The sequence below is a fragment of the Dasypus novemcinctus genome, chromosome 8, assembly GCF_030445035.2.
Source record: "Dasypus novemcinctus isolate mDasNov1 chromosome 8, mDasNov1.1.hap2, whole genome shotgun sequence".
Taxonomy (NCBI): domain Eukaryota; kingdom Metazoa; phylum Chordata; class Mammalia; order Cingulata; family Dasypodidae; genus Dasypus; species Dasypus novemcinctus.
The window spans coordinates 85,232,834-85,258,211 of record NC_080680.1 but is presented as its reverse complement, the minus strand read 5'-3'; the positions used below and the strand labels follow the sequence as shown (position 1 = coordinate 85,258,211).

At 43.1% G+C, this 25,378-nt stretch overlaps 1 protein-coding gene across 1 annotated transcript in view; it reads right to left on the bottom strand.

Annotated features, from left to right (window-relative positions):
- Positions 1 to 875: 875 nt before the first annotated feature.
- The window catches only part of MED27 (mediator complex subunit 27), a 262,494-nt gene continuing 237,991 nt past the window's right edge, over positions 876 to 25,378 (bottom strand). The window contains exons 7-8 of the mRNA XM_004468043.3: positions 3,168 to 3,245; positions 876 to 1,476 (exon numbers count right to left, since the gene is read on the bottom strand). Of these exons, the coding sequence (XP_004468100.1) occupies positions 1,342 to 1,476; positions 3,168 to 3,245 (213 nt within the window). The 3' untranslated portion in view covers positions 876 to 1,341. The remainder of the gene's footprint in view (positions 1,477 to 3,167; positions 3,246 to 25,378) is intronic.

Below are 25,378 nucleotides of genomic sequence, written 5' to 3'. Positions count from 1 at the left end.
AAAAAACCCAACAAGCAGACGATGAGCAAAAACAGTAAACAGACAAGGGAGCCATCTCCGGGTGTGGGAGGAAATAACCAAGTTATGGCTTTAAATGCTGATATTGAGGCACTGAAAGAACTCAGCCAATAGGACTGGAATCTATTTCATAGCAGTACTCAGGACAAAATGTAAGTCAGACCCACCTGTCATTTCTACTCATGTTTCATACTTGTTAACAAGGATAGGCTCCTTTCTTTTTGATATGTGTATGTGCTACTTGTTTAAACATCTGTGTACCCTTTTTTCTTCAAAAGGAATTCATTTTTGAGCTGCCAAAATGTCTTTGAAAATGAGTATTTGCCAATGCTGCCCTCTTCTCTGAAAGCAAGAAACATGGAAATGTACCCTCAAAACCTTTTTTCAAGCTTTATTTATTTACAGCCCCTCCCAGTTGTTTTTGTGCTTGCTGTCTGCTGTGTCCATTTGCTGTGTGCTCTCTGTGTCTGTTCATCTTCTCTGTAGGAGGCACTAGGAACCGAGCCTGGGACCTCCCATGTGAGAGAGGGGCACTCAATTGTTTGAGCCACCTCCATTCCCTGCTTTGTTGTGTCTCTCACTGTGTTTCCTCTTTGTGTCTCCTTGTTGTGCCATCTTGCTGCATCAGCTTACCACACCAGCTTGCTTTCTTGCTTGTCTTCTATAGGAGGCAGTGGGAACCAAACCTGGGATCTCCCATGTGGTAGGCAGGAGCTGAATTGTCTGAGCCACATCTATTTCCCTACTTAAGTTTTAAATGTAGAGATTACTAAGTTTTTTTTCCTTCAAAAGACCCAGATCTGCTCATGAGTTCACTGAATTGAATGTTAAGAGGTGACAACAAACAAGAGACAAAGTTTTGTCTGGGGTACAAAGGTTTATTACTTACAAAAATAATTAGCATGACAATACATGTGAACACAAGTGCTCATTCAAATGATAAAAGCTCATGAAAATGACTTAAAACATGGATCCTGAAAGCCCACCTCACCAGTATCACTCTCCTACATAAGAGAACATAACTTTCTTATATTATGTTCTAAAAATAAAAAATAAAAAAAGGTCTTCTTTGACTTCTATAAACTGGCTTAAGTATATAATTAGTCCCATCAGCCACAGAGATGGAATCTGTTTTTTGAGGCTCAGCCTTAATACACTATACAATGTTTTATAAAAGGAAGAGAATGGCTGTATTGCTATTTGAGTAGTGAAGAACTGTTTGAGCCATCAATATTAGTTAGGGGTTATCTGGGAAGGTGTTGGAAGGGGGCCTGCATGACAGCTGGGGGCCAGTAGTGGGGCTGGACTGGGGGTGGGGTGGGGTTATTGTCGGCAGGTGTCATGGAAGGCTTCGAGAGTTCGGAAATCCCTCCAAGTAGGGGGAAGGCCATCTTGCAGAAACTTCCCACAGCGCTGGCATGGGGCCTGGAACAGCTTTATGTAACTTCTTAACCAGGTCTAAAAAAGAGAAGTCAAGACAGAAATGAAAGCAATGGGATCTGGGTGCTTCTAATGTCATCCTGTGTGTAAAGCTTAATGGTCCCAAGGACAGAGAACTTAAGTTGGCTTTGATCCCTCCCAAAAAATACTCTGTGATTTTAAAGAAAGAAGTATGCAGAATCCACAAGGTCATAACACTGCTATTGACTCCTCCCTTGCCCTTCCCAACTGACAAAGTTTTTAAAATAGAAATTCATACTCTCAAAAGTAGGAAGCATTCCCTGAGGAGTCACCGTAAACACAGACTTATGGCTCCAGGAGCCAACATTTCATTTTTTGAGTCCTGTGTTTTCTGAATATTAGTATTGATTCTCTTCTCCTTGTTCACTATCAAGAAGTGGTCGTGGACATGTGCTCAGAAAGACTTCTAACAGATGACGACTTTATAGAATTCTCCATTAAGGTCAACGTATCTTTTTTCTAATCTGATTTGGGAGGTCATCACTCACTGTAACAATGTGGCCTAACACACCTGGAAGGGAGCACAGGCAGCCCTGGTGCCAGGGAATAACATAATAAACAACAAATATACACATGAATAGTTCAGAGTACAGAGTTCTTTCAGGCATCATGCATAAAGATGACTCACATAACTCAATTCTCAAACTCAAAGAGATTCAGTATTCAAAAAAAAACCAAAACCAAAACCAAAACCAAAACCAAAAAAAAAAAAAAACCACCCAAAAAACAAACCACAATAATTCTCACAGCAAATTCTCACAGTAAAAATGAGCATATAATTTCATCATTTAATGTTCTCCTGAATTATGTCGATGAGAGAAAACTGTTCTTTGAAGAGGTTTGCTGAGTTTCATGATACAAATCTTTCCACCTTCATCACAGCTGCCTTCATAGTGGCAGAGCTTGGTCTAACAGTACTGTCTCCCTTCCGAAAGGCTAGGTTTTCAGAGTTTTGGCAATAAACACAAGGAGGTCAAGGGAACATGCAGTGAAAGTATTTATCTTTCAGTGCTGATCAAATCTGAATCCTCCAAAACTCCAAAAGTCAGTTACCAAAGGGAAACTTGGCCTTAAACCATGTTAGGTTAAAAGAAAAGTTTTTCATCCATCCAAAAATGAAGATTTCACTGAAAAGTGTCAACTGAATTGCTCTCTTGATATAAAAGACCCAATATATGGACAACTCTGTTGAGCACCTGGGTTTTCTTTTTTGTTCAACCTCCCTGACATTGTTAAGTCAATCAATAAGCCAGGCTTGTGTCTTTCAAGAAAGGAACGGCAGGCTCTCTAAGAAGCTTAATTGTTGAGGCACAGGTGTAGAATGAATTGGATAAGCAATAGCCCACCTAGTGCCAATACTATTCTAGACTCGCTAACAGGTAGGTCTTCTGATTAGGTTCACTAACTGGCAGTTTTTTTTTTAGTATGAAATAAAATGGGAGTTTTAGCAGCAGTGAAAGATGGAATGTACCTATTCTGTCAAGGACATGGTGGATCCAATTGTTGGCCCTCCTGAGGCCAATGGGTGGTCATGTGACAAATGTGTAGGGGGGTTGACTTGCAGCAGTTGGGGGCCCCATTTTCCACTGTGAGGCCCATGCAATATAAAGACTACCTGCTGAGTTGTCTGTTCTGAATTTAAGGGAGCAAAGGTTTAAAATGGAGACTTGGCACTTAAAGCAACTTACCATGAAGGATCTGACCACGACGTCTGGCATCTGGGGCAGCTGGTAGTGGAGCAGGGCAGTAGTGGCATGGTCTGTCACCTGGGAATGAGAGATAACAAGTGAAGTTAGAGGCCACTCCAAACCAGCACAGAGAATAAGTTGAACATACTCCTTTTACATGAAGAGAATCTGCTTTTGAATGTCTCTTGGGAGAATGGATGTCTAAAATAAAATCTGAAGGACAAAAATTAGTTAGCAAAGCTGGGGGCAGAAAGGGAGAGAGGAGGTGTGTTGTAAGCAAAAAGGAACACAGGAAAGTGGCATGTGGAACATTCCAGCAACTGAAAATCCAGACAGGCTGGGGCGCTGGGAGAGAGGAGGAGAGTGGCCAAAGGCAAGAGAGAATTAAAGAGGCAGATTATGGAGGGGGTTATAAGCCATGTCACTTCATGAAACACTGTGGGAATGCAAAGTATCACTTCCAACTGTCCATATTTTAGTTCAACTTTATACTGGAACAATTTTCCTGATAGTATAATTGGTCTCTTTCTGCTTCCTTGAATTCTTATTCTGTTCCATAATTTATAGCCACATAGGTTTTATGATATGCAATCTGGTAATTTCTGATGAAATTAGAAATTTCCTAGTATCACCTTTCTGAGAAGACTTGTTACTCAAAGTGTGGTCCTCTAACCAGCTACTGGCAAGGTTTGGTCTGTTGTCAGAACCCTAGCAGGCCATGCCCATTACTTGTACTTGCACAGTAGTCACTTTATCAGCAAAGTCAATGGCTAGAATGCATTAAGTCCCCTAGAGGCACCAAGGGGTCAGATGGAAAGAGCACTGGGTTAAAGTCCCAGTGTTGTGCCCTAACCTTGATCCAGCTCCTTAATCTCTCTGGGTCTAAATGACTCTTCTTAAAAAATAAAGGGGTTGGTCTGAGATGCCTTGTAGTTTCGAAATTTGATGACACCATGATCTGCTAAAGACTACCATAAATCAGCAGACTAATAGATTATACCTAATTTGATAGCTGTTTTCAAAGTAATGGTTGATTTGATTGTCCTCATTAGGGATTCTTGGCATTACAAATGGTGTGGTTAAAAAAGAAAGCAAAACCCAAAAAACTCCAGTAAAGTCATTAACTCAAGAATAAGAATTTTTTTTTGATGTATATATCTTAAAAAAATACAATTTAGGGAAACGGACTTTGGCCCAGTGGTTAGGGCGTCCGTCTACCACATGGGAGGTCCGCGGTTCAAGCCCCGGGCCTCCTTGACCCGTGTGGAGCTGGCCATGAGCAGTGCTGATGTGCGCAAGGAGTGCCGTGCCACACAGGGGTGTCCCCCGCGTAGGGGAGCCCCACGCGCAAGGAGTGCACCCATAAGGAGAGCCGCCCAGCGCGAAGGAGGGAGCAGCCTGCCGAGGAATGGCGCCGCCCACACTTCCCGCGCTGCTGACGACAACAGAAGCGGACAAAGAAACAAGACGCAGCAAAAAGACACAGAAAACAGACAACCGGGGGAGGGGAGGGGAATTAAATAAATAAAAATAAATCTTTAAAAAAAAAAAAACAATTTATAAAAATGATGGGGGGGTGGGGACTGGGTTATATGGGAACCTCTTGTGTTTTTTAATGTAACATTCTTTGTGATCTATTAACTTTAATAAAAAAAAGTGTAAAAAATAAATAAATACAGGTCTAATCAGTGGAGACTTATTGATTTTCCAGCAGCCCACCAGAACACTATGCAATGTGCCGACAGACCTATACAGAAGTTAAGCAAACTATCAAGGTAGAAACCTGAAGTGCTGGTCCAGGTCCCACATGGTGAGCTGCAAATGTCTCCAGATAATTAGTTCAGCTATATATCTATACATTCAGCCAGAGAAACTGCACTACAAGGTGTGTAAGGACACAGGCTTTGCAGCCAGGCAATCAGGATCCTGGCTCTCCAGCTTTTCACTGGGTGATCTTTGGCTCCTGACGGAATCTGTCTAAGCCTTAATTTCCACCTGGATAAAAATGGAGATCATAATAACACACATTTCAGAAGTTTGGTAAGGAGACAGAATGAAGCTGTACATGTGAAGCCATTTCTCTCCAGTAGTAGAGCCAACCGTGCCTGCCCACCACCTCTTCTATACTTCCTGGTCCCAGGACTTGCCCTCTTTTCTCACTGTACTTTCCTTAACAACCTGCTTAATGGCTGTTACTAGATCATCGGCTCTGTGAAGACAGGGGTCATGTTTATCTGGCTCCTGCTGCATCTCCAAGGCCTACAACATTACCCAAAATATGGCAGGTGCTCAGTAAAGATTTGCTGAATAAAAAAAACCCCAACAACTTAAAAATGTCAACTCATACACACAAAAAATAAATAAATTTAATTAAAAAAAAAAAAGCCTACTCACCAAAGGCCACATGTCATAAATACCTGCAATAGCTTTCTTGCAAATACAGCAGCCAATATGGTATCCAACATGGTAGAGAAATTTTTACCCAAGTGACTTTCAAGATAAATTATACTTATTCCCTCAAGTACCAAGACTGCTTTTATTTTAAGCATTTTTGACAGTTTTCTAAAATGAGCAATGCTTAAAAAAAATTTTTTTTTAAAAACCAGTAGTAATGGTAACTTTGTAAAATGGCTGATGGTGATCACTGGGGTAAAATTAATAAAAGAAGCAAAGCAAATTGGTCTTAAATGGCACCTTAATTAAAAGCTTGGTTCTTACCCATCCAACAACCTTGCTAGGGACTAAACAACAACAAAACAAAAAATACCAAGCAAGTGACATTTTATGAGCTAAGGCCTTCCTTGCAATTACATTTGCAATGCCAAAGGAAACAAGGTTGTTAGAAATTTCTTTTTCCTGATCCCATCATTTATTTTTAAAATAACTCTAATGCAGCCTCCATCCAACATATCAGCACTGTAGTAGAGAGGAGCCAGCGCTGGCTTTGTTTGCTTAGCACCACATTCTTCTGGGTGGGACTCCTTATTCCAGATGGGTGAAGGTCCACCTGCACTCCAGTCCTGGGATTCCCCTGGGATGGTATTAGATCATGTCCATTTCAGCTGCTCTGGCCTGGGGTATGATTCTCTAATCAGATGGCAACCAAGAGGATACATCAAGGCAGGGATGCTTTGTTTGGATGCACTTTTTTTCTTTTACAATTTAAAAAATGAATGACCAATATTTAAAATTCAGTAAATTTCATTTAACTTGGATTTCCAGTTTTCTTGAAACATCAGAAGATCTGGAGCCAGAAATACTTCCCTTCCCTCACAGGCTCATGAGCATTAGATGAGTTCAACCATGTGAAGTGCTTGGTATAAGGTCTGGCACATTTTAGGTATGGCCATAATAATCATTGTGATTGTGCTCTGGCTCCCCAGTGCCCATATATCCATGTGGCACTCACCAGCTGGAGCCAAGGAGGGGCAGTGCCTTTGGACAGTACATGTACATGCAGTTTGCCTGAGTCCCCCCATGGTCATATACCCAGCCTGTTTCACTCATTATGCTACCTGCCGTGACCTTGTGGGCTTTGGAATATGAGGCTTTACCTAAATGCTGACAAGAATCTCTGCTCCCAAGATGCCTTAAAATTGCCCCCAATCCTTCTGGCTCCCTGGATGCCCAGCCTGGCTTCTTGGTCTTTATTTGAGCCTATCTTCCCTGGACTGAAAAACCTATGCTCATCTGCTCCTTCCTTATCTGACCTCTGGACTTGATCTCTGCTGGCTGAACCCAGGTTCTCTAACCATCTGATGAGACAAACATGGTTTTGCTGACTGCAAGGTGCTAAACCCAGACAAGACATCATGATCATTACATAAACATTTAAAGTGTTCAGAAGCCTGCTCATCCTTTAGTGTACTAACACCGCCATTCACCCAGATGCCAAAGACTGAAACATGGGCTCATTCCTACATCTTCCTTGATCCCACGCCTCATACTCAGGCAGTTTCCAAGTCCAAATTATTTATCCAGAATCTCTCTACTTCTTCCCATCTCTACTAACACTCCATAGGCTAAGCTGCCTTCTTTTCCTGTCTGGATGACCAAAAGGGTCCCAATTAGCTCTCATGTCCACTCCTCTTGCTCTCTCTAATTCTTTCCCAACACAGAGTGAAAATTCTGTGGCAAAGGACAAAAAAGAAAGCGTGGGATCCAGAGTCCAAATGCCTAGATTTGAACCCTAGCTCCATCTCTTTTAGCAGCATAACCTTGGGCAAGTTATTTAATCTTTCTATGCTTTAAAAATTTTTTCTTTTTAGGTACTGGGGTTGGGGATTAAACCCAGGACCTCATATGTGGGGAGGAGGAACTCAGCCACTGAGCCACATTGGCTCCCAAGAGGTTTCCTTGTTTGTTTTTTAGGAGGCGCCAGGAACCAAAACTGGGACCTCCCGTGTGGGAAGGAGGTGCTCAAATGCTTGAGCCACATCCATTCCTCTATTTAATGTTTCTTGGCTGCAGTTTTTGCATCTGGAAAATGGAGATAAACAGTACCTTCTGTATGGGATAACTGTGAAGATTAAATAAAATACTGTTGAAGTGTATGGTGGTCAACAAAAATTATTATTATTAAACTCTAACTCTGTCATTCCCTACTTAAAGACCTCTTCTAGCTTCCAAATGCACTTAAGATAAAATCCAAACTCATGAACAAGGTTTTCCAGACCCTGCAGGATCTGGTTCCTGCCTCCTCTCCACTTAACCCCTGGCACTCCAGTCACATAGGTCTGAAATGTTTCAGTTCCTCAAATGCTCTATCTCTTATCTCTTTCAGTGCCATTCCCTCTGCTTGGATCTCTTCTCTCCCACTCCTTCCTTTCTCCTACTGAGCTCCTATTCCTCCTCTTGGCCTGGTATAAACCCACTTGCTCAGGGAAGTTGTCACAGACCTCTCTTGCTCAGCTCTTTCATAGCACTCCTTACAACTCACTGAACTTACATAATTATTTTTTTGCAATTTTTGTTTAGTGTCAGTTTCCCTAATTTAACTGTGAAAAGAGACCATGTCTGTCTAGTGCCTAGCATAGAGAAATCTTTCAAGAAATGTATGCTGATTGAATTAATGATCCATCCTGTCCCTGAGAACTCTAGGGAGGCTGGGTCAGCTTAGGTGTGTAGGATTAAGAAAAGGGAATTAAGTAGGGAGACAGGAGCTGAAGACTCTGGACCCTGGCTTACTTCTAACATGCCAGGGAATATTAGACTTTTACTGTGTGGTAGAAACTACTAGTGGCTCACTCTGTCTGGTTCTCCTTTCCTTCCTGGACACATGGGAAGACTTTCCAGGCATGCTCATGGTTAGTTTGGGCCATGTGGCTAATTTTAGCCAATAGGCTATGAGCTACTAGTGGAAGTGGCATGTGTTACTTCCATTTGGAGACAATGAAGAGGAAGTGTGAGTTCTCCATGCACTCTCTCTTCCCCAGCTGTGGCTACCTTGGGTGGTATATACTGAGAATGTACAGTCATAAGCTGGTGGAGCCTCTGTTAAACTTGGGTCCCTGAGCATAGTCCTCTGACAACTCAACACGGATGTGTAGTATGAGTAAGAAATAAACTTTTGTTGTGTTAAATTACTATACTTTGAAGTTTATATGTTACTACAGCATTACACCTCCTATTGAGACTAATACATTCTTCTTAGGTGTTTACTTCCCATGAAGTTTGCTAGGTCTGTGATTCCCTTAAGTAGAAGCACACTTAAGTTGTGGCTGTGGCAAAGGAAATTTCCCTCTAGGATGATGTTACTCAAAATAAGGCCCATGTACCAGCAGCACTGGCATCAACCAAGATATGTTAGAAATTGGAGTTCTTGGGCCCCACTGTAGACCTAGAATCAGAACCTCTGGTGTTGGGCCCAGGAACTGTAATTTCACAAGTTCCCCCAGATGTTTTTATGCAGATATTCTTATGCGCATAAGAAATGCAAACGTTAAAGTGTATACAAATCACGTAGGGATCTTGTTAACAAGCAAATTCTGATTAAGTAGGTCTGGGATGGGGCTTGAGATTTTGCTTTTTTCACAGACTTCTAGAATGGCTATGCCTCTGATTAGAGGATCATATTTTTGAGTGGCACGATAGGAAAGAGGCCTGGAAAATGGCAAGCATTTGATTCCTGGGGCACAAAACAAAGGAGTACAAATCATAAAGACAGTTTATCTGTTTTAAGAATCAAAATTAATGGAATCATCCAAATTTCAAGATGAAATATTTGAAAAATGGGTATTGTGGAATGAGTTGTGGGGTTGTCATTTTTTTTTCTTTTAAAAAAAACTTTTTTTGGTTCTACTTATTTCTAAAAGGTGCTTTTTCAGGACCACAGGATTACTTTGTTAATTTATAAAAACTACTATTAATGAAAGCTTATTATGTACCAAAGTCCTTATGTGCCCCTTCTCAATTAATCTCCACTAATTCTGTGAGATGGGTACTATCCTTATTTTCATTTCATAGAAGAGGAAATGGAGACCCTTAGAGGTAAGGAAAATGCCCAGCTGGTGAAGCACAGTTGCTAACATCCCTCCTAACAGACTCCACCCATCTTTCCCAGGTTTGCACCTGTGGGTGCCTCAGGCATCACTCTGCCCCCCACCTCCAAGGCACTGTGATATCTTCAGTAAGCTAGTCCAGATGTAAGTTGCAGTTTTGGAGATTTGCAAATGTGGTTGCTGTATAACAGGCTTCTCCAGAGCAGAATACACTGAATTAACTAGAAAATGCCATCTTCCAAATATGGCTAGCGCCACACACCAAAGCTCTGGCTCATAGGCAGGGCACCTAATTAGTTTTTCCATTACTGGCTGGCAATCTGGCCAAATTTAACATCTTTTTCAAAGGCTTCAGTACAAAGCAGTCTCTTTAATTGCTAAATGGTGGCATTTTTTCCCTTCCTAGTCCTGACGTGATCATTTAATTTCTTCAACTTCCCATCACCAATTACAGAAATATTTTAATAGGAGGAAACAAAGCTGACTAATTTGCTATTTTTTCCCTATATTCCTTCTTTCCTTCCAAATGCCCATATTGCTGGCTTTTGCATTCCCTTGGCTGAACCCAAAAGTACCAGGTAAGGCATGGTTGTTGAGTGCAGGGGAAATTCATCTACAGTGATTTTCCTTTTTGTCAAAGCATTCCACCTTCAATATTTTTTTGTTTTATACTTTTCAACAACAAAGTTTTTTCGCTCAGCATCCAAGATGTACAGAAAAAACAGGCCCGGGGCAGGAAAAAAAAGGCTATTAACTAATTTAAATCGACTCTGTGCCAGCAGAGGTTCTGGTGCCATTATAATGTGAAGCTAATGAGATTCCACTGGGAGATAAAAGCCGCCCTCCCCTGCAGAGGAGGTAGAGGAAGGGCACTAATGCTCCCAAAGAAAGGGAGGCGATTCATCCCACTAGTGAAGGCTGGCTTGAAAAAAAAAAAAGCTTGTATAAAGATCAAAGTAGATGGCTAGATGGCAAATCCAAGGAAAGGGAGGGAGAAGACATGAAAGTAACAATAAACCAAGTGACATAGGGAACGGCAGCAAAGCAGATCGTAAAGGAAAATGACTGCGGATGCAACCAGCAAGGGGGGCAAAAACAGGGGGCACATCCTAAAAATTAAGGTTTTGTGTAGACATTCCCCATCACATCAGGGCGAAGAAAAACTGCAAATGTTCCAGTTTAGTTTGGAGTGTGTTTTCCCCCATCTCATGGCTGGATCATGGTGATTTATTTTGAGTAGGGACTGACAGCTCCATCACCCCTTCAACAGATCCATTTTACCTTATTAACCTTACTTTCAGAGTTTTCTCCTACTCCACCATCCAGGGTTTGCCAAAATTTCCTGTCCCTCAGCTCAAAGAAGTGGAGCAAAATCTTCAACAACCCCAAACTGATGTGAGAACTACAGATCAGGGAGGGAAAAAAGGAATCTTTCAAGAGACCTTGAAACAGCTGCCACTCAACACACTGGAGAAGAAGAAAAGATGCCAGTCAAAACAAGTCTCCTCAGAGTTCCTCTGCCATATTGTGTGCAAGGAGCTTCTGACAATCTTAACTCCCGAAATCTGAGAGCTAGAGGGTACTTCAGAGGTCACAAGTGAGAGTGCCAGTCATTTTACCTAAATCAAAAGTGGAACTGTGGGCAATAATATTAATAGCAACAAAGTTAACATTTACTGAACACTTACCCTGTGCAAGTGCTCACACCATGTGCAGGTGTACACACCCGGCCAGGCTAAGAGTGCAGAGCTGGTTACAAACACAGCCTGGTGAGGAGCACAGGCTTTGGAGCCAGAATGCAGGGATTTGAATGCTGCCTGTCATGTATGAGCTGTGTGACCTTGGGCAAGGATCAATGCACATAAAACAGTGTCAGACAAACAGCAGGCATAAACTAAATATTAGCCATCACTATTTTTCTCTCACTTAATCTACACAACAACCTATGATGGAGGCACTATTCTAATTTCCATTTACAAGTTAGGAATCTAAGACACAGGGAGGCTAAGTAACTTGCTCAAACCAAGTAGCTATTAAGTAGTAGAGCATAAGTACAAACCTAGACATGTAAGCCTAAGTGCTCAGACTTGAAGCCCTGAGCACGGTGGGCTCTTCACTCCAGGCCTTTAGGGTGGACACAGGGAGCACGGGGCACGGCAAGGTGGTATATCTTCGCCATCTCTTCCCCAGAAAGTAATGGAACCCACCACTCTAAGGATGGAGCTGGGACTAAATTCCAAGTCTCGTAATGCCCCAGTCCTCATCATTTACACAACTTTCCCTCTAACTCCCTATTGAAATTCCAGTCTGTCTTGCTCACTGCCATGTCCCAGACACCTACCCTGAACAGTGCCTGAAAGAGACACAGGTGAAATCTCCAGGAAGATCTCCAGATGGAATGAGTCTCCCTACCTTGTACAGCGATGGGGAAAATAGGACAAATAAAAGCAAACAGCATTTAGTCAAGAGTTCACATATATTAATCAAGGGGAATCAAAAGTACAGTACCAAAAAAGGGGGAGAGGGTAGAGAGGGTATTGGGGAAATCCTATTGTAACAAGGATGGATTTGGCATATGAAGCCTAAACTCTTCTTCCACACTTGGCCTCTGCCCAGCTGTAATAGGTTTAATTCCAGCAAGACTATTTTCTGTTAAGGTCAAACCTCCCTGAGCCCATGTTTTATGGTAGCCAGACTTATTCTTTAGGTGTTAAAAGAAGAACAAAAGACAGTGGTGACATGCAGAGGATCAGTGAGACATAGGGAGGGAAGAAAAACTATCATTCTCTAGCAACTTCTTCTTTTAAGAAGGATCTACTGAGCTCCTTGAAGGGACAAAGTTGAGAAAATAACAAAAGCAGGCACCAGCCCAAGACAAGAAAAATGACAAAAATCCATGACCCTTACAAAGCAAGACTTCTGCTCACTGTTCCAGGGTTGATTGTGTACTTTCTTCTCTACTCTTTTACTCAGAATTTTCTGAATACATGTTGGGATACTTGAGTTGATTAAAATAAAAAAACCTTACAGTTTTTGCCAGGGATTCTTAAACAGGGGTCCTTGGGTTTCTTGGTGGTCTATGCCTTGTCTTCAAGGGATCTTGAAAGCATCATTCTTGCCTATGTGCATCTTTCTAGCCAGAGTGGAGAGCTTTCAATGCAGTTCAGAGGAGGGCAGCTCTGACTCCAGAGGCAGGTGGCCGGGAACTGCCCTTGAGTTTCTGAGAAGGTAGGCATTGGCTGGGGACCAGGACCTGTGTTGATCAAAAGCTCCCCTCTCTCATGTTGGTTTTTATGATGTATGGAAGTAAACCCTATTTTACAGATGGGAAATTTGGAAAGTGATTTGATCTGAGCCTTGGTATTACATTCACTTGTGTATCTGGTGTAGAGAGTTATAAAATATGATTACTTTTCCAGGTGTGATCCTAAGAGACTCATATGGCATTGCACAAGTATGTTTTGTGACAGGCAATAAAATCTTGAGAATTCTTAAGTCCAAAGGACTTGCTCCTGATCTTCCTGAGGATCTTTACCATCTAATTAAGAAAGCTGTTGCTGTTCGAAAGCATCTTGAGAGGAACAGAAAGGATAAGGATGCTAAATTCCATCTGATTCTGACTGAGAACTGAATTCACTGATTGGCTCGATATTACAAGACAAAGAGAGTTCTCCCCACCAATTGGAAATATGTATCATCCACAGCCTTTTAAGTTTGTCTTTGACTTAGTTAAGTCATTGCTTAACTAAAGAAAAAAAAAAAAAGGGCTCCCCAGGTGATTCTGATGTGCCGTATCTTAGGAACCACTGAATAGCTGGCCTCACTACCAGGCCACTACCTTCTGCAAACCACCAGAGGGCAGAACTGTAGATGAGCAGTGCTGGGGGGCATGAATTGAGCTTGAAAATCTGCTCCAGCAATTACCTGATGCTCTTTCCTAATGTATTGGACTAATGGCATTGAGGTACATTACCTGAGCGCATACAGCACAAAGTTCAAGGACTCCCCTGCTAAGTGAGGAGAGCTGGGGCTTCTGACTATTACAAGTATGCCCCACAAGATTAATAAATAGGAAAAGTTAAGTATACAAGTGTTTAGAAATTGCTTATTTAAAAGAGAGGCCTAGTTGAGACCCAGATTCTGGCTTCCCTCCAGCTCATACCTGCTTCCACACGATATGAAAAGAAGATTCTATCAGACCTGCATTTAATTGAACAAAATGGCAGCATAAAGGGATATAGAGAAGGGACCCTGAACAGTCAGGAGACAAGGATATGCTCTATCCTGGATTAGTCATTAATTATCTGGGTGACCTTGGCCTCATTACTCCCCCACTGCTCCCCAGTAAGAGAGCACAAGGCTAGGATCAGTGCCCTGTGATCCCTCAGGTCCCATCTAGGTCTTAGGTATTAAGTGGATGCTGTAGGGCTTAAATTGCCCCAGGATTTACTATCCACACCAGCCTACATACCATGCTTTGTAGGTATGACAAACTCAATCCACAACTCTACCTGTCTGTACTTCAGGGGTGAAATTAAAGCCTTTTGTTCTTTTAAAAAGGACAGGCTGATCCCAGCAGGCAGCAGAGGGCGCCAAATTTCTGCCCCACTCCAGGAGTCCACCTGCTGCTCTGACAACACCCTTATGCATTCCTAGGTTTCTGGGCCATCTGGCTTGCTTTGCCAGAGAGAGTTAAAAAGAGTTTGCAGAATTGGGCTCAGAACCAGGGAGACCATCAGTACAGCACTGTTCTTCAAGTTGGAAATCTGTGCTACCACTCCTCATCTCAATGGATTTCAATGAAATGCTGAAGCACAAGCTAACAGGGAGCAAAGCCAAGCATTTGCTATTGGGTTGTACCTCATGCTGTCTCCTCACAAAAAGAAATTAAAATTTATTTTCATTGGGTGGATGTATTTTAATGTTGTATAAGGAGAGTAGCCTAAGAGTTTGGGTCTCTATTAGGAGTTTTGCCAACTCTTAGGGAGAACCATCCTTAAGAAGAGGACACTAAGAATTTCTTGGAAGGAGAAAATTCTTTGTAGACCCTGCAGTCAAAAATGTGAAGCTAGCGTACTGAATTTTTTTTTTTTAGGAGGTACTGGGGATTGAACCCAGGACCTTGTACATGGAAAGCAGTTGTTCAACCACTGAGCTACACCTGTTCCCCTGAATTTTTAAAGAGATAGCAATCCTTGCCAGTAATATTGCTCTGAGGAGGTGTACTAGTTTTAAGAAGACTATTTAAAATAGTCCCAGAAAACAGTCTCATTCGATGAAAAAAGGACTCATTATTATTCCAAAATTGAAATGCTTTGAAAGTCAGCCCTGAAAGGTACACTGGGGGCTGGGGTGGACAGGGTTCCACATAAACTAACTTCTAGATTGGGGATAAAAGTACAGTAGAATGGAAGCAGGGGATTTATTTTTTATTATGCAGTTTTGGTCTCTAATCTCTATCCTGGATTTGTGTGCTACAGGTTAAGCAGACTTAGAGCCCAAGAAGGAAGCCCTGAAGTCCATGGGGACTAGGATTACTTAGATGAGATCAATATTTCCTTCTCTACTTGATGAAGGAACCATTTGCAAGAGCTGCAAAGGACTTAAAACTGTCTATCAGAGCCAGGAAATGCTGCTCTGAGAAGGGACCAGAGGCAGAGCTGTCTGTGTGTTGAAACTGGTGAGGTGAAAAGAGGCACAGCAGCTCCATCTGGCCTGAAATCCCTGGTCATACTGTTCTTAGCTTTGGGGCTAAGAAAGAATGAAACCATGTATATAACATACTTAAAGCCTCTGGGACTTATCAGGGCCTCAATAGATGAATTTTTGTTTGGTTTGGGGGTTCCAATTTGTGGCAGTTTGAGATTATTTTATGACTCCAAAAAAGAGAAAGATTATGCTTGTAAGCTAATCTATTCCTCTGGTGCAATACCCTTTGATTGCATTATTCAGTTGAGGGGCCTTTGATTAGATTATCTGATAAGATTGCTGTAGGGCTTTTTATTGGACTACATCAGTAAGCAGTGACTCAGGTTGAGTCCCCACCCCCTTGCTGGGTCTGATATAAACTCACATAGATAGAGGAGCAAAAAGGAATTGCCATGTTTGACCCTGCCTTGTGAGAGAAGATTGTTTCTTAAGTATGAAGCTCCAAGATGCTGGGACCACAGAGCAACTTAAGGGGAGACCTGCTATATGCCTAATAGCTTACAGCTGAAACAGCTGAGAGTGATCTAGGAGGCCTGGAAAGAAACAAGCCCTATGCCAACTTGCAGTAGAAATAGGGAGGAAAGCGGAGCAGCTGAGCCTGAAAGGAAGCCTGCGGTGGGTGGGGGTAGTAGAGACCAGGCAGAGAATGCCCTCCATCTTCCTTCAATATGTGCAGCTGACTATGATGACAAAGCACCTCTTAGAGAGCCTGGAATTGGACTTTTCATGGCCTTGGAACTGTGAGCTTTTCCCCAAAATAAATATCCTTTATAAAAGCCAACACATTTCTGGTACTTTGTATGGGCAGCCCTTGGGCAAACTAAAACACAACCCTACTCTCTTTAAAGTCCCAGCTAAGATGTCACTGACACCAGGAGGGGAACCCCCCCTCTCCCAACTCCCTAGACTCAGTTGCAGATTCATTGTAGAAGGCCTCCAGAGGTGGAAAAACCTCCCAGGTCACTCGGCAGCCATCTACAGGATCTTTTCAAGTGCATTTGTATGGCATATGAGATCCCTGAGGATCTGGGTCCCAGTCTTGTCTGTTTCCCTTTTGCCCCTACTTATGTTCCAGCAATACTGGTCTGCTTTAGGAATTCCTCCTCCCAGATACACTTTTCTGACTCTGTGCCTTTGCTAAAGTGGTTCCACTGCTGAGAGTGTTCTTCCCCAGTCTAGCTCTTCTCACTCTTCAAGACTTCAGCTCAGGGGTCTTCCCTCTTCCACCTGTCACCAGGGCTAGGTGGAAGGCCCCTTGCTTGTCCTTCCAACTGCACCCTCTGGATACCCCAGTCCCTGCACCTGCCATTATCTGTGACCAAATGCCCTCTTCCCCTCTGGGTTGTGTGTTCTTTGAGGATGAAGGCTACACCTGGCTCACTTCTGTCCTCCCTGAGCCCTACCATAGGGCCTCTAAGTTGGGAAGAGTGCTAAAAAAATGTGACTTTGTGGCTCTGTGGTGATGGTAGCAAAACGTTGTGATTGTAATTAATTCTTTTGAAATGTACACTTAAATGGTTAAGATGGGAAATTCTGTGTTATGTATATATTTTACTCACCGCCCCCCCCACCCCAAAACAAGTTTGTTAAACCTGAAAAAAAAAAAAAAAGAGTGGCTCTGCCCTGGGTCCCACTTAGTTAAGAGTCTTAGTTTTGGGCAGTCTGGGGAGTGGAACAGGGTGAAAAAAGGCTGGAGGGTGGAAAAAGCTGAGATAATTGGGCACTGCTGAGGAGGAGAGGGTTTGGATAAGAAGAGAAATCTCAGGGTAAATATGAGGGAATTTTCCAGGGTTATGAAGGGTATGAGCTGTGGAAGGCAAGCCACATCAGTCTTAGGATTCTGCCAAAGACCTTGTGCACAGCCAAGAGGAGATGCATACAAAAGGTCCTTGACATTTATCAGGATTAAGGAATTAAGGCTCTTCATTTAGAAGAAACAACAACAACAAAAGTTCAATGCTTTCCAGATGGTAAAATGCCAGATTCTGTTGCTGGCTGCCAAGAAAAGTCCAAGCCCAAAGATACCTGAATTGTTCTATACCCATATGAAGTGATGTTATATTCTGCAGGAACAGCCTTGCGGTTAGAGAAACATATCCAAAGACATCTGGGCTGCCAAGAAAATACAGACAATCCCACCTCCTTCTTTATCGAAATCGAGGCAACAGACCTGGGCATTCTTAGCAGTTCTGCTACACAGTGCTGGGCACCTTCTGTCTAGTCACTGCTCTGCCTAGGGAGATGGGAAATCAGGATGGAACACGCTATCTATGGTGACTTCCAGGATCACCAGAGATGGCACTAGCCTTCTCAGAACACAAGGGACTGTTCCATGCCCTGGAATTGTGCGTGTCAGGGCTGCCCAAAGGACACGGCTATGTGGCTATAATCTTGGGTGCCTTTTTCCATATTCTTCAGGTGATCTCTTTTAAGGAGAGGAGATAATATGCCTAGAGAAAAGGGAAGATAGATGATGCTTCAGCACGAGTACCTGGGTTTGTCAGGGCAGCTGGTTTTTGGTTAACTACAAAAAATACCTAACTGAAAATGGACCATGGGAAACGGACTTGGCCCAGTGGTTAGGGTGTCCATCTACCACATGGGAGGTCCGCGGTTCAAACCCCGGGCCTCCTTGACCCATGTGGAGCTGGCCCGTGTACAGTGCTGATGCGCGCAAGGAGTGCCCTGCCACGCAGGGGTGTCCCCCGCGTAGGGGAGCCCACGCGCAAGGAGTGTGCCCCGTAAGAAGAGCTGCCCAGCGTGAAAGAAGGTGCAGCCTGCCCAGGAATGGCGCTGCCCACACTTCCTGTGCTGCTGACGACAGCAGAAGCAGACAAAGAAACAAGATGCAGCAAAATAGACACAGAGAACAGACAACCACGGGAGGGGAGGGGAAAAAAAAAAAAAGAAAATGGACCATACATACAGATGGCCCCGGGCTCTGAATTCTGTCTTGCTCCCATGCTTTCTCCCTGCTGTCCTTCCCTCCCACCCCCTGACTCCTGGCAGAAATGATAAGAGCAGTTAACATTTACTGAGCAATTGCTATGGGCAAATGCAGTACTAGGGCACTTTACAAGCATTATCATGCTAAAGCCTCTCAACAGCTCTATGAAGTAGGTTTTTTTTAATCCATCCCTCCACCCCCTCTACCCCTCCCCCCGCTTTATGGATAAGGAAACTGGAGCTTATAGAGGGCTTAAATTCCTGGCCCAAGGTCACATGGCTACACCTCAGTGGGGCTTGGACGCAAATTCAGACCTAATTCCAGAGCCTGTGCTCTTAACCACATTGTACAGAAATCCACTGAGCAGAGCCCACAAAGAGGCAACAGAAAAGATACTGAGAAGGAGAGGCCATCAAGGTAAGAGAACCACAGGAGAAAATCTCACCAAAGGTGAGGGGGGAGAGCTTTCTAAGGAGAGAAGTAGGGTCACCAGTGACATGTGTTTCAGAGAAGTTGAGTAGGTCACAAACTAAAAGTTCACCAAAGTGTTTGTGGATTATTCTTTAATCATCAGGACCAAGGCAGTCACTAATCTCCTAGGCTGAATCTGCTGGGGGACAGTGTGCAAAGAAACAGACAGCATGGTAGCACTCGAGGTATATATGGTCTCCTAGAGAACACAGAACACCCAATGCTCAGGAGAAAACAGACAAGCAAGGTCTGACTCTGACACACACACACACAGACAGAAATACCTAGGTCTTCTGCTTAGCAGCCTTAGAGAAGCTCTTCTAAAAGGTAATTTCTTCCTTGTTAAAACTTGCTCTTCTATTGGCTTCCATGACACTGTTCTCCTATACTCATTTCCCCTCTCTCTAAGGATCTCAGGTGTCAAATAATTCAGAATGCCTGACATAACAACTAAGAATCTCTGGAAAACATGATCACCAGTTATGGGAGGACTGAGCACAGGACAAGAATGGCAAATACTGGGTTGCCACTTTCCTCTGCCCCAACCCAGGATGGATATAAATTGTGTAGCCAGATGCAGCAGTTTGATATTATTGATGAATTCCAAAAAGAAATAATGGATTATGATTGTAAATTGGTCTTTTCCTCTGGGTATATTAGAGTGTATTGGATTCAGAAGTTTTACTTTTACTTGATTAAATAATGACTAAAGCTTTGATTGGGCCATGTCAGTAGGACTTTGAGTCCTGCCCCCTTGGTGGGGAGGGACTCACAGAGAAACTGCACAGCGGAGAAGGGAGGTTGGAGTTTTCAGCTGGAGCCCGGGAAGTAAGTTCACAGAGCAGTGCAGCTGAGCCTGGAGAAAATCGAGCCCCAGGAGAGAGACAGAGCTGGTCACCTGAGAGTCTACAGCTGGCTTTGTGGCGAGAGTACAGAAGTTAAGCCCAGAGAGAAATGGAGACCTGGGAAGAGAGAAACCCAAGAAGCCTGAACTCTTGGCAGATGTCAGCAGCCATCTTGCTCCAACACGTGGCAACAGACTTTGGTTAGGGAAGTAACTTATGCTTTTTGGCCTGGTAACTGTAAGCTTCTACACCAAATAAATACCCTTTCTAAAAGCCAACAGATTTCTGGTATTTTGCATTAGCACCCCTTTGGCTGACTAAAACACCAGACATTCTTTTCCACTGAATCCTCAGAATTTTCTTCAATACCAATTCCAGGAAGCTACTATCAACAGCCTGGAGTTGGCAGGAGAAAAAGCAAAGGGCCAAAGACAGGGCCTTTAAATAAAGACAGGAGGTGGGAGGAGGATGTGCAGAAGGGAGGAAAGCAAAAGGAAAAGGGGGGGGTGTGTTGGATGAGATGGCCATGAGGCTCTTCAGTACTTTTAAGAGGGCATCTTAGAAGGCATAGTGGGGACATACTCTAGGCTGCAATGGACTGAAGAGCTCTGAGAGGTGAGAAATAAAAGCAGATGATTCTTTTGAAAAGATTGATAAGTATAGAAAGAAAGAGAGATGGTAACTGTAGTCAAAGAACGCATTTGTGAAATTCTGGGAATATGTGAACAATGGAAAAGGAAGAAATGATCTTGCAAGTGAGAAGGGATAACTGAGCAAAATCCCAGAGGGGTTCCTTGGTCAGAAGAATGTAATATGCATTATTACAAAGATTACAAAAGAAGAGAACCTCTCAGAGGGAAGGATGACAGAATGGGGGATGTGCAGAAAAATTTCTGGACATGCATATAAAAGTACATTGAGATCATCCAAAGAGTGAGGTGATGGAAGGGAGCCTTGTGAGGTGAAAGAGAATAGAAAATTCTAGCAAGAGAAAATATTTGGGAAACGGTTGTGGCTCAAGCAGTTGGGCTTCAGTCTGCCAAATAGGAGGTCCAGGGTTTGATACCCAGGACCTCCTGGTGAAGGTGAGCTGGCCCATATGGAGTGCCGCCCCATGCAGGAATACTGCCCCGTGCAGGAATGCCGGCTGACACAGAGAGCTGGCGCAGCAAGATGATGCAACAAAGAGACACAGAGGGCAGACAATAAGAGATGTAGCAGAACAGGGAGCTGAGGTGGCGCAAGAGAATGATCACCTCTCCCCCACTCTGGAAGGTCCCAGGATCGGTTGCTGGAGGTGCCTAATGAGAATACAAGCAGACACAGAAGGACACACAGTGAATGGGCACAGAGAGCAGACACCGGGGGTGGGGTGGGGGTAGGGGGAGTGTAGAAATAAATAAATCTTAAAAAAAGAAGAGAAAATACTTATATACTTTATACTGATGGACTCATTTAACCCTCACAATTTGAGGCACGATAGGTACACTTGCCCAAGGTCACAGAGGGAGTAAGTGGTGGAGCTGGGATATGAAAACACAGCAGAATGACTCAACCACTATGTTACATTGCCTCTCTCCTGAATAATCACTGTAGGGACTGTGATGGAAGGTTAGCCAGGGTTTCAGAGAGAAAGGAATGAGCTTGAATTCATGGTGGAGCAGATCAGCATGGTTCTGAGTAGTTCTCCTGCAGAGCTGGGATGTGCATGTGCATCCACATGAACATACACTGTTAGGTTAACTAGGACTGAGGTTTGGGGAATGGTAAGGAGGATGGTCTTCCCAGAAGCAGTTGTTGGATTCTGACCTGGAGTTTATTGGGTCCTGTCAAACCTTTCAGGAAGAAATAAGCTATAGAAATGAAAAATGACTACTCTCTGACTCCTCTAATGGCAGAAAACCACAAACCACTTCCAAGGCATTTCATTATGCCCTAAGAAAGTGAGCAGGATGGGCTGGGCTTTCCTGGTTCCATTTTAAACATAAAACTGGTCATATGTGAGTGTACCCTAATAAGGCTCCCAGTCATTGCCACACTCAATAGTGGTTAAGGGAACCTTGGAGAGGAAGGTATTAAGAGTATCAAAAGAGAAAAATAAATGATCAGATCTATTCTGGGTTTAGATGCTTGGAATATTCAAGCATACCCATTAACAGAAAAGGTGGTGATAAAAGGCTTTTAAACTGTCGGGTGAGTATAATGATCCCATCTCCCTGCCATTCTCAGTTCCCAGGGCCCTCTGGGCTGACGCATAACAATGTCCATTCCTATTTTCCTTCTGCTTATCCAGCCTGGTCAATACAGTCCAGCTGTCAGCTTAGAAAAGGGCTGCCCTTCGGGATGACCCTGGAATTGTCTATCACCTCTCCTCCCCTAAACCTCATCAACAGTCCAATATTTGGCTCATGCATGCATTCATACCACACCATCACTTGGTTAGAATATACAAAAAGAAATATATTTTATACATTAAACTGCACACTTGCCCTGTACTGGTGAAAATTGTTCCCCGGGTTTAATCTGTTTGGGACTACCAAAACACACTTGTGCTACAGGAACAGAATGCATAGGATCAAGATGCAAATACCCCAATATTCAGGCAATAAAATAAATTCTCCTCATTGGAAAACACTAACTAGCATTTAAGAAAAATGGACAGTGTCAGAGAGACATGATTTGAAAAAAACAGAGGTCCTCCCATAGTATAGAAGAAACTGCCTTTTAGAGGTGCTCATTAGGCTGCTGAATCCTGTTCTAGATGTGGGGGCCTCTGCTGACAGCCTCACCTAAGCAGGGCACTGAAAAGGGGAAAGGACTGAGATTTGGCATGAGGTCTCAAAACCTTCACCACAACTTACACAGCCTCTTATAGGTCTTCATCTGTGGCTTTTAAAAAAAAGTGTATATGAGGCTGGTAGGAAGAAATTTTAGGTATCATAGAGCATGAGATTTCAAATAATTTAAGGATTATTTATTTGTTTGTTTATTATTTCTCTCCCTCCCCCCCTCCCCACCCTAGTTTGTCTGTTCTCTGTGTCTATTTGTTGTGTGTTCTTCTTTGTCCACTTCTGTTGTTGTCAGCGGCATGGGAATCTGTGTTTCTTGTTGTTGCGTCATCTTGTTGTGTCAGTTCTCTGTGTGTGCGGTGCCATTCCTGGGCAGGATGAACTTTCTTTCACGCTGGGCAGCTCTCCTTACGGGGTGCACTCCTTGCGTGTGGGGCTACCCTACACGGGGACACCCCTGCGTGGCACGGCACTCCTTAAGTGCATCAGCACTGTGCATGGGCCAGCACCACATGGGTCAAGGAGGCCCGGGGTTTGAACTGCGGACCTCCCATGTGGTGGACAGATGCCCTAACCACTGGGCCAAGTCTGCTTCCCTAAGGATTATTTATTGAACCTCTCTAGTGATACACCAGGTACATTTACTCAAAAACATATATGGCATGCCTTATTCCAAAAGAGGATGATAGTTCCCATCCTTTGGGAACCATCCTCATATTGGGACCTTTCTCTTTCCTGGGACCTGGAATTAGCAACACATTAGGCCTGACAAATACCATTTAGATAGTATTTCTGCTATGTACTCAATAAATCCACTAAACTAATACCTACCATGCACCAAAATTCCAGAGAACTGAGTCTTCTAGGGCTGAGCCATCTGTTCTTTTGAAATGTGCCTGGTGACCCTACCTCGATAAAGTCAGCCCCAAATGGGGACCAGTCTTTTTATCGAGGCATAAATGAATGAATGGATAAATGAATGAATACAGGAATGAAGAAGCAGTGGCAAACTGCCCAGAATACTAGTCACTACTGGATAATCCACATTTCCACAGTTAAGTACTGATGGTTCAGGGCTGAAAGGGTTAAACTTCCCTCTGATGCTTGTAGAAAATGACTGTCTGTGGACTGAGAGTTGGGCATCCACAGGCAGTGACTTCTGTGCTTTACCCCTGAGTGAAAAGGCTGTGAAGCATGTACTGGCCCCTCTGATACTATCTCTCAATTCTCTTTCTGTCTACCTGGGGCTGTACACACTTCACCTCTTTCTTCAGCCTCCCTGCCAAGATTTAACACAGTAAGTAGCTGCAGATTTGCTCTTACTCTTCCTAAGTTAGTGGATGAAAATGCACACTGAGTTGAAATAAGGGGGTTAAAGATCAAAACAGTGACTGCCCCTGCAGAGTTTAAATGTCAGAAAAATATGAACACACTTGAAACCTTTCCTGGCTCTTTGTGATTCTGCCCTTTCAGATGGTCCTCCCTTATTTCTAAGTTCCATTCTCTGAATCTACTCTGCTGGAAACTTGCTGGCTATAAAAAGCTCCTTTGCCCTAGGATGAAGCGCAAAGAGCCTCCAGGGGATCACAGAAAATGATGGGAACCTGTTAGCAGCCATGGACCCACAGCAAGATGCCCCCAGCCCTCAGTCACTTCCCCACATTTGAGTAAGGGTTTAATGAGGAAGAGGGAAAAGGGGTTGCTGATAAAGTCAACGTTTGTAGACAAAAGGAAGGCCAAATTTAGCTTCATGTGGCAGGATTTGCTACAGGACCTCGGGTGATCTGTTTTTAACCCAGGGAGTCAGGCACTGGCCTGAGGAGAATGACAGTTTATGCTTCCTTTCTCTTTCTCTTAGCTCCTGATATTATTTTCCAGAAATAAAAAGGCAATTGTAAGCTTGGCTTGGATCTGCAAAGCAGTTCCCCCTTCTCCGCTTCCCTCCTTTGTCATATTGAGGGGAAAGACTTCATGGCTTCCCACCTTCCTAGCAAGCCTTCTTTTGGCTGTGGTCACTGCTGCTACTTGTGGCAGGAAAACACATACAGTACTATACAGTAATTGCAACCACCTAACGAATGTAAAAAAAGTCCTAGAAGAATGCAGAGAGAAAAATCCTCCAATGAGACTATGCAGGCTGATGCTGGTAGCCAAGTACTCCCAGCTCAGAGGCGGGGCCCAATTATAGTATCTATTACCATGATAAAACATTTGGAAACTGTTGTCTGGCTCAAACATCCTCTCATTTTGATGAAAAAGAAACTCCTTTTCCCTGTCACTATAACCTCCCAATGCATTTCCCCACACCCCTACCCCTGATACTCTCCACATATATATTTTAAGACTAATTTTAATCTCAAAATCACATATCCATATACCTATTTCCTTTTTATTGGTTTCACTTACATTTAAATGCATGGTTTGTTAAACAAAGACTTTAAAGAAACACTTATCATGTGTGTTACATGTAACACATAGGAAAGGTTTTTAACAGAAATTTATCGACACGACCCCCCAACTATTAAAAAAAAAAAGGATAAATAAAGGTACCAAAACAATCCTGAACATATTTTTGATACTACTAGTAGTCACCACCTACACTGCTTCAAAAATTAAAACACGATTTTCAACAAAATTCATTGTACCTCCTACTTTAAACAATTTAAACTGCAGCTTTCACTAAGCAAGTAGAAAAAGCAGACGATTTATTTTCTTCTTGAAATTAATGTCCTGACACACATATCCTTCCACAGCAAACAGACCCTTCTTGCCATGCTTTCATCTTGTAAACCTGAATTCTACTTTGAGTACTCCAGATTTATGCTTAAATGACAGTGCCTTGATAAGAGAAAAAAGAATTGTGCTGGACTTTTCCTCCTGTTACCTAAACATAATGGGTGTACCTATATTAAAAATATTCTTACAAATGGCCAAGTCATATTTACTTGCT